Source organism: Neolamprologus multifasciatus, chromosome 7 (genome assembly GCF_963576455.1).
Source record: "Neolamprologus multifasciatus chromosome 7, fNeoMul1.2, whole genome shotgun sequence".
Classification (NCBI taxonomy): Eukaryota; Metazoa; Chordata; class Actinopteri; order Cichliformes; family Cichlidae; genus Neolamprologus; species Neolamprologus multifasciatus.
In genome coordinates this window covers 12,175,188-12,184,905 of record NC_140445.1, presented here as the reverse complement: position 1 = coordinate 12,184,905, position 9,718 = coordinate 12,175,188, and the positions used below count along the sequence as shown (strand labels likewise).

The following is a 9,718-nucleotide window of genomic DNA, read 5'->3' as shown; positions in this document are numbered from 1 at the left end:
CTCAGTAGATTATGCTCAATTCTTCCAAGTGATCTCCTCTCAGTGAACTTGCATTAGTCTGTGTGCAAGTTTTATTTTGGCAACACTGTGTGTGTTCATTTTTTTCTTTTTGATGATTTTATGTGTCCTCTCTCTGCTTGATAAAACAACAATGTGCATCAGAATTACAGTTTGAACAGTTTATTTTTTATTTTATTTTTAAGCTTATAAATACATTAGCAAAACTGTAACTTCAAAGTATGCAGCAGTGTAAGAAAGCAAATTCCGGACCTTTGAAATGGCGAAAAATACGCCCCCAGACCCAATAACTCATCCCTGCCACATCCCAAAGACATCAAACAAGCACAAAATTTTAAGTACAGGGGAAATCACACTATATTCATGTTATAATCAAAATTACAGTCTAATGAAAATCTTTGAATTAATAATAAATTAATAGTGCAAAGATCTTACTATTTCACTAATAGACTCAATAGAGTTTGAAATATGAATATGAAAAATTGATCACATTGACAGGAACTATTAAGAATAGTGCCACATATTCTTGATATGTGGCAATATGCTTTTGTAGCATGAAAGAACCCCTTGAGTCCAACTCTCAAAAAGTGAATCTCAAAACGTTTTGTGTACAAAATCATAAACATTAAAAAACTCAAAAGACAGGATCTGATTGTAAAGAGAAAGAAAAATGTCTTAAAAACTGTAATGAGCATATTTCAAAACCTGCAATGTGTTTAAACTTTAAGGATTTTTGCTCTGACATGCAAGAGAATCTGTAAGAACATAAAGCTTTCATTTTTCCTTTTTATCATAGCGTAAGATTAAAAAAAGATAAAAAGCGAAGCGTTAGATAACGTCTCCTGTGAAACAGACAGTATTAAAGTAGATAAAATATGTGACGTACTCCAGCTGTTTAGGAAACCCAGCATGTCTACACACACACACACACACACACTTTCTCAGTTACTCAATTATGCAATTACTTGATTACTTGCTACAGGGTCCCCAACAACCCCAAACTTACTGTGTAGCAACTAGTTTGTGTTCATTTGATTTGTGTTACAGAAAACTGATATGTTGTAAGGAAAACTTTGAATAGGTAACAGAACTGTACCACTGTTTTATAGTCTGTTCACTAAATATACACTTCAGTAAGGCACATTTTCTCCTGAGTTTCCCAAGCGCAGTGATTGATGGCATTCTATGTAACAACCCCTACTGTGTAATGAATGAATGAATGTGTTGCTCTGAGCTAGAAATTGTATATATATCAACTATATGTCTGTTTAGAAGATGCAGTTAGCCAGGTGGTAGTCGGGGTTCAATCTTGAGTGAGAGTTCATAAAGGGTATCTTCATCAATCACTAGGCTTTTATCCAGCAGGAACTGAGTCACCTGGAATGGAATGAGATAGGTTAAATTTAAAGATTTTGGATTTTTTTCAAGGTTAAGCAGTGAAAAATTATACACTTACTCTGATATTGATTGTTTGTTATTAAACACATTTTGCTGCTAAACTGGCTTCAGTATATTTTTTTAATTATGTAAACAGCTAAACAAACTGCAGAAGGAATGGAAAATGACTGAATTCATTTCATTAAGTGCTTTTAAATCTAAACTACGAATCCTTGAGGCCAAGTCCATAACATGCAACTGTTTCAATTAGATTGATTGTCATTTTAACTGACTTTTTTTTATTTTTATTTGAATTTTATTGAATTTTATTTGTATTCTTTCACTTATTGTTGCATGTGTGTTGTTGCTGCCTGTGTTTGAGTAATTTCTGTAACTGTGAGACATCTGCTGCTGCCTATCTTGGCCAGGCTTAAAAAATCATTAACAATAATTACACGTTACAAATATCTAATTAGACACACCTTTGGTTGGTGCTCTATCCTGTACGGTGTTTGCTGGAACTGACGGATCTCCCGGATGATATGAGAAATCTGAGATACCAAGGACAAAGTTACTGGAATGCTTCAGACAAGATGTTTTTTTCTAGTGTGTGTGTGTGTGTGTGTGTGTATGTGTGTGTGTGTGTGTGTGTGTGTGTGTGTGTCTGTGAGGGGGTGGGGGTTGACTCTCTGTCCTGGTAAGAGACTTGTCAGTCTCTAACCAATAACCTGAAATTACTCCCTGCTACATGCTTGTATTTCAAAGAAAATATCTGAAACAAACTCATTAAAAAAGATGCACAGAGTACAGGCCTTTTTGAGAGCCAGTACAATAGTATTGTTTAGGCCTCCAGCAGTAGTAAAGGTAGATATTCAGTGCAAGTATTAAATTATTTAAGCCACAATTCTGGAAACTGTGACTTTAGGTATTGTAGTATCATATCACAAAGATGGACAAAAACAGGGGTTGTGTGCATAGATGTTCAATGTCTAAATAGATCATCATAATCAAGTCCTAGATGACCGTTAGTCAGTATTCAATACAGTATGGCATATGTGCCTCAAACGGATTTAAGCAGCTCAATAACTGACATCCAGATTCAAATTTTATGTTTTTAAAGATTTTCTGCTATATAGACCATTAAGGCACAGTGAATTGTGAGTTTTGTGCCAAATTCCAGTTTTAGGAAAGTGTAATCCTTACCATCCTCATCTTAGAGAAGTTAACAAGGCCCTCCTCTGTAAAGTTGGGTGTCCCCTCCTCAATGCAGGCCAGGTCAGTGAGGTACATGCCCAGGTAAGGGACACATGGAGGATTACAGCTGTGCAGACAAAGCAGAAATATACAGTGTTTATGAACTGATTTGAGACATGTACATTATTTTCCTCTGCTCGCTGGCTAGATTTACTTTTTCAGTGTCTCTCTGAGGTTCTTGAACCGTCCCTCTGATGACACAATCTTCTGAAGTCTGTCCCTCAGTCCCTTTGTCTGAAAATAATGAAAAAAAGAGTAATTTTTTCAGTACACAGATGTGGTATTATTTTCAGCAGCTCTCTGAAAGGAGAATCAACCTGTTTGCAGACTTTTGCCCAGGTCTTTTTAAGCCTGTAGATGGCACTGCCTTCGAGTGCAGCAATGATCTCCAGTACTCCGTTGTAGTTATTGAGGCAGCGACAGATGTCAGCCACTGCCAGCCACTTCTCAATGGAGCTGGCTCTGGAGGCCACATCAGTATGGGTCATTATCTGAGACGCTACCAGGTTGCTCATCTGTGAAGCAAGGTATAGAGAGATGAGAGATGTTTCCAATAATCTGTCTGCCTTCAGTGATATGCCAAATTATGTCACTGATATTAGTGGACATACTTTAGTAGGCAAAAGAATACACCACCAATCTAATGTGGATAATCATATATATTTAGTTTGATTGTGAAAGCTTTATTCTTTGTAGACTGAAATTTTAGGAAAGACAGCTATTAAATGCAGCTCGTCCTTTGATTCTTCAGCAGTGAGAATCCAGTATTTAAAATGTAGAAATATATTTTAATTAAAGGCACTGCTCTTACTTGTATTTTTCCATTTCCACTTTTTGATTACTGAATGTTTTTGTATTATTAAGTCTGTTAAATCCTCTTTTTCAGTTCTGTCTCCCTCTAGCTTACAGAGGGATGTCATGGCAAGATGCCAGTGTACTGCACTCTAAGTAGTGGTCACTGGCCACTTTTTAAGAAACTGTCTGGCTTTTGCCCCTGACTGAACAAGAGAGACAACTGTTGTACCACAGACTTTTTATAAAACTCCTTATAAGCCCCACCACTACATCACTGCTCAGGATAAAAAGTCACCATCTTACATCATTAAAGTGCTGGGTGGTCTTCATGATGTATGGAGTCCTTTCCGTTTTATCCAGCTTCATAAAGCCCTGACCTAGGAACTCCCTGCGGGACAGAAAATATCCAAAATCATAGGTTACACATACTGTATGTCCACATGTCATAATCTGTTCCCTACAGTCTCTGAGCTTTACACCACCAAATCTTTAGCCCCCTATGGGAAGTTATATTTGAGTCAAATACTTTTCTTTAAGTGTAATTTTGTTTTATGCTAATCATATTAATCAAGGATAGTGTTAGTTCAGGTAGACCATAAAATCAAACTCAGCCTGGATCCCAGCAGATCAGCTGATATCATTGATATAGATGTAGTAGGCTGCCAATGATATCAGCTATTCTGCTGGGATCCAGGCTTATAGTCCTCTACACATCTAATTTAAGGTGTTTTAGCAAGCCAATAAATCCTAGTTAAATTACTGTACAATTTGTTAACTTGCTAACTTACTATAAACTGGGCAGCTGTATTCTTGAGATACCCAACTAGACTCAATATAGGCAAATACGCTGTACAAAGAGATTTTAAAGAGATGATCATATTAAATAACTCCAGGGTGATGCAAGGAGAGCTTGAATGTCTTGTATAACATACTTACTCATAAGGAATACTCCTGAACACAATGTGATCCAGCAAGGTGATCTGTTCTGCTAGTTCTATGGCTGAGAGTGACTCAAAACACTCTGATTTAGGACTCTCCGCCTTGAAAACACAGACAAACAAACTGCATGTGTAAAAAACAGTACTAAACTGCAAAGCTCTTCAGAGGACTACAGTACCACACAAACACAAATTAAGTCCACATATAAGGAAACGACCTGTGGATATTTGAAGAGGGAGGTAAGATAATTCTCCTCAATACAGAGTAACCACAGCGGCTATTTTTCACAAGGCAAGGACATGACATTACTGACATTATTCTTACCACGATGAAGTGTAGAAGTGGGCAGCTCTTCTGTGTCATTCATGAGATAAAGGATTTCAACAAACAAGTTATAAACTTGTCAGGAAAATCTTTAATGAAACCCGTTCTGCTAAATGGCAGTACTGACCATTTGTAATATGTCCTCCATCCCGAGCTGAGCATCGTCTTGTTCTTCTTGAGAAAGTGCACTGAAAAACAAAAATGAAATAGCATTACATACATGCAGTGCCAGTCATATGAAAGCTGTTCTGCATTTGTACTCATGAACATTATGTAAACCTCTACAACACTTTCTGTTGCAATGAAAATAACTCAACTAAACATTCAAAATCATGATCTAAAATTTGCATGAATTTTTGAAAAGGTAATTCATCCATAGTTAGGTGACAACAACAAGGGTCTTCACTAACTAATGGGTGACAGCACAGTAGCTACGCCTATCTTTCAGATAAAGTTTATGGTATTGAAAGGGACCTGCAAAAGCAGGGTCATGAGGCTAACAACACAGGGAGCTGAATTAGCAGTATCAGTTCTTTTTATATGTAATCTGCTGTTTACCTACTTCACCCTAGAGGCAATCTGCTATAAATGTGACTTTGTCCGCATAAATTCTAGTGTTAAAATGCTTAGGTTAACGGCACTCAAAACCCTGTTTAACTCACTCATCCTAAATTTACACTTGTATGACTTAAACTGATTGGACTGACAGGTGCACAGACACAGGCAGCTGTTCTGGATAGACCATCACAAGAAATTTGTGCTTCAGTTTTGACGATTGAAATTCTTGTCTTGGATAAGTCTTTTACTAATTGCACTATGTAACTTTGTCTGCATATTGCCCCCTTACAGTTTATCAATAACAGCTATAACCAAACTCACTAGAATGTGCTATCTTAGCACTCCAGCTTCTTTTCCAAATATGGAAACTTTGACTACAGAAAAAGCAAGATAGGGTCTTAAACACTTACACTGAAGTTTCCGCCTGCAAACTAATGGGTGACAACATGTTAACTAAGTCTATTTTGTATGCACAGTCTATGGCTTCACCTTGCCTATTGCAGAAAAAAAAATTCTAGGACAGTGTGTAGAAGACAGTGTAAAGAAGTACACAATGATATTTACAGCAATCCCTTTGTACCTTAATATGTTTGTTGTAGCTTTCCTCTCTTGCGGCAGCAGATCTGGATCTCGCAACACCTCTTCCAGTAGACTGATCACCCCCACCTTCAGCTCACTGTTCATTTCAAAGTCCTGATTGAAACAACACATGCATATATATTTATAGGGAAGCTTAGACTTAAAGTTAAGATTAGAGTAGTGGGCACTCACAGAAAGATTCATTTCAGTGGTTTATTGTGTATTTAACATCTAATTAAGCTTGCACTCATATATGACAGTGGGAAGGGGAGAGGGTGAGGTTGTAGGTGAAGAGAACAGAGGTGATGAGAGGTGTTGGATAGGTATGGTGTTAAGAAGAGAAATACAGGGGAACAAATAGTAACAAGAATTTGCCAAGGAGATGGAAATGACTTTAGTGAGCATGTGCTTTAAGATAGGGAGGAACATGGGGTGAAGCATAAGAATGGAGGAAAGTAAACACAGCTGGACTACATCTTACACAGAAGGTGGAATCTGAAAGGCTGAAAAATGCAAGGACATAGTCTTTGTGGAATATGATGTTTGCAGATGACATTGTGATCTATAGTGAGAGCAGGAAGCAGGTGAAGAGATGCAGGTCTGCGAGACAGACACATCCAGATTTTGTATTTTCAAGACGGAACAAACCCTATTAGCAGTTCACTATGATGTGAACCAGTGGGGGGACTGAAAACCTATCTACACCTTTACCTTAGCAAAAATTTGATGTATTTGTGCCCGATTCCATCCTCCAGTTACTCCAGTTCTCATTCATTACTGACATTATCCTATCATACCTCAAATTCTCATGTCTTGAAATAAATTGCCCCAAGACCATTAATAAAGGCTTCTGTGTTCAAAGATGACAGCACCTCCAGACGCACAGCTCTCGCTGTAAGACGCCTTTCACACTTAACCTAAGAAGGCCCAAAGCAATCCTCTCTAATCTGAGTAAATGGAGATTCATCTGGAAAGATCATCAGCTGACGTCCCATTGCTGCTTGAAGTCTATATTTAGCTAAAATCCTCCTTATACTGTAGCAGTACTTGCACCTGGAAACAAAAAGCTTTGCTGAAACTGAGAAAGCATGTGATAATGTCCACTCTGCCATGTTTTTTGATGTACATGTTGAAGCACAAGGTCAGAAGTGTGAAGATCCCAAGCCAATAAAACCTGATGACTTGCCCCCTCTGGTATAGCCGCTCCACTAAGCCTAACCCAACTCTTAAAATGCCATCCATAAGCTTGAGAATAAGCCTGCTGAGGTGACTGCTCTTCTTCATATTTTCACCTTTCTGCAAACCACTGATCTCATCTGAATATTTCTTCTCCTGAATTAGCAAATAGATACTAACTCTGAAGCCTTGCCTCAAGCCAGGCAAGCTGACCTAGGCTAGATTCAAAGCTGTTTTTAGCTGTCTCCTTCCTAAGCTCCAAATGAACCTAATTAGCCATGCAACCCTCCCCCGGATCAATCTAGAAAGAAAATTAAATGATGAAATCCAAAAGTTTGTCCAAATATTAATTTGGATCACTGCCTTGACTTCAGGATCAACTTTTCCAACTCCTTTCTAAACACCTTGTCCATTCTACTCGCAGCTAAATCAGCTGTACATGTCCAAGGGCATGTGAGGAATGCTAGTTTGTTTCAGTGGAATTACACTGAGTAGAAGCAGAAGCAACATCTCCAAAGTTATAAGATTTAAAGGACCTCTCAGTATTATAATGTACAAGCTGTCATCCATCTAGATTGTCCATGCTTGTGCATGTGCATCCCAGCCCAGATGTTAGTAGATACCATAACACAACATAACAGGTCCTGAAAACTTAAATGGGTCATAGAGAGGACTTACAGTGGATAATATCCCTCTCCTTGTGAGAGGTTTGCTCTTACATGTTATTTAAACATTCAATGCTCTCTCTACTGGCAAGTTTTCACTGTCCAAATCCAAGTCCTTAACCTTTGATATCTCCTGCTGAGGTATGGTAGCAGGCATAACTCGTCTGTTACTAATCTGTTGCTTGTTGGTGAACTTAAAGCCTCCTTAAGCACAGAGAGGACCAAATGCTTGAAGCTGCCTCCTCTTCAGAACCAATAGTGACGAGACAATCATCTACATAAAAACCCCATAGAAGAGTGACTACAACCTCTAGTCTGAATTGCTGCCTGTTATCCTCTGTGCATTTCTCCAAAGCAAAACTTACACAGCTCAGAAATGAGGTGCCTGCAAATCTGTACTGCCATTCTGCATTCTAACTGACCTGGTGTTGATGAACATTAAGGTAGAGTGAGCATGGATCAGATTTAAGGCTAAAATGTTGGGTTCTGAGTCAGCATCTTAACATCTGCATTGGAGAGCCACAGGGCCACCAAAGAAATAACAGGTCCAAGTTAGCTGTTGGTACTTTGATCTGACCCGTGCTCACCTCTTTATAGTTGTCAATACCAGGTATGGTAAACAGGTGAATACAACTACCTTGCTCCTATAATGACGACACAGGAACAACACCAACACAGGGATATCAGATATACCTACTAATTAGACACATTATAACTCTAACATGCACTTTTGAAAACTTTACCAATGGTTTTTAATTTTTCTGTGTTCGTTTGTTTTTAAATTTCCCAGCATCTTTTACATCCCATTGGGGTACATTGCCATGATAACATAGACTGCAGGCCTAACTTCCTCCAGAGCAGGTTAGGGTCCAAAAAAGAAATGAAATTATGATCCATTAATTCTCTGTCTCACCATTCTTGGAAGATTCCTTAGACCTTACTGGATGATTAGCATGAGGCTCTAAAGTACATTTCTCAAAAATAAATAAATAAATAAATGAGAACACTTGATCATTACAGTATAACACAAAGCCAACTTCAGGGGTAATAATCTTTCCAGTTATGAAGCATAAGTCAATGTGAATCACTTTCACCCGCTTTGAAAATGATAGTGACCGCAGATGTCCTGGGAATGCAACAACAAAACAAACCCCAAAAGTACTTGTCACTTTTTAGGCTCCTTTTTTTCTGTTAAAGCTGCAATTTGGAGATAAGTGTTAACAATTAAGACCATGTTTTTAGGAAGAAGTAGACATTTTACACTGTTTACAATGTTGTTATAATAAGTTAGTTATGGCAAAGCATCATAAAAAATTAATAAAAATGTCTAGAAAATTACATCAAAACTATAAGGCCAGCAGTAGTAGCGTGTAAAAAGCCACAAACTGAACTGACTTTTGTAGGATGATATTTAAAAGAAATTAAAGGTCATGGCCACATAACACTTAACCTAGGACCAACCAACAGAAGTTTACTTTCCAAGCTAAAATATTCAGTTGCAAAAATAGCATCTTATATAATGTAAAATGAAAATTATAATCTTTTCGCTACCCTGGGGAAGATGCTGACCTTTTTCCATGCTTCCTGGGTGGGAGACAAGACATGAAGAGCAAAAAGTACCTCCATGAGGGAAAAAAGTGACGGGAGAAAAGACACAATCAAAACAAACACAACAACAAACTCTTTCAGGTGGGCTGAGCAATGGTCCAGTTAGCCAGCTCTAGGTTTCTTATAAACTTTCTAGAGCAAATGAGTCATTACTTAGGTCACATTTACTTACATGGCTGACTTTTTTATTGTCAGCTATATACATACAAGGCAGCAGCACAGTATTATTATAGGTTAGATGCTCAGCATGAAGTTCCTCCTCCCACTTTGGGTTGAAAAGTAGCTTCTACAGACAACATTGTTTTAAAAACTTCTTCATGGAGATGACAAGAGCCATGAAGGCAACATTTATCTTCAGTATAATTGCTACCAATTTCTACTACCCTAGCTTTATAGAGAACACCTAAAGTCCAGCTCTTCATTCT

At 37.9% G+C, this 9,718-nt stretch overlaps 1 protein-coding gene across 14 annotated transcripts in view; it reads right to left on the bottom strand.

The window, feature by feature from the left end:
- Window positions 1-170: 170 nt before the first annotated feature.
- rasgrf2a (Ras protein-specific guanine nucleotide-releasing factor 2a) overlaps window positions 171-9,718 on the bottom strand; it is a 45,348-nt gene continuing 35,800 nt past the window's right edge. For 6 of the 14 annotated variants that reach the window (XM_085167561.1, XM_085167560.1, XM_085167571.1 and 3 more), the window contains 11 exons: window positions 9,255-9,305; window positions 5,846-5,958; window positions 4,835-4,895; window positions 4,708-4,737; window positions 4,381-4,484; window positions 3,748-3,832; window positions 2,967-3,164; window positions 2,804-2,883; window positions 2,599-2,716; window positions 1,878-1,946; window positions 171-1,395 (listed from right to left, as the gene is read on the bottom strand). In XM_085167561.1, the coding sequence (XP_085023687.1) occupies window positions 1,300-1,395; window positions 1,878-1,946; window positions 2,599-2,716; window positions 2,804-2,883; window positions 2,967-3,164; window positions 3,748-3,832; window positions 4,381-4,484; window positions 4,708-4,737; window positions 4,835-4,895; window positions 5,846-5,958; window positions 9,255-9,305 (1,005 nt within the window). In that variant the 3' untranslated portion in view covers window positions 171-1,299. The remainder of the gene's footprint in view (window positions 1,396-1,877; window positions 1,947-2,598; window positions 2,717-2,803; window positions 2,884-2,966; window positions 3,165-3,747; window positions 3,833-4,380; window positions 4,485-4,707; window positions 4,738-4,834; window positions 4,896-5,845; window positions 5,959-9,254; window positions 9,306-9,718) is intronic. The other 8 variants (XM_085167570.1, XM_085167572.1, XM_085167575.1 and 5 more) reach the window with 5 other exon arrangements.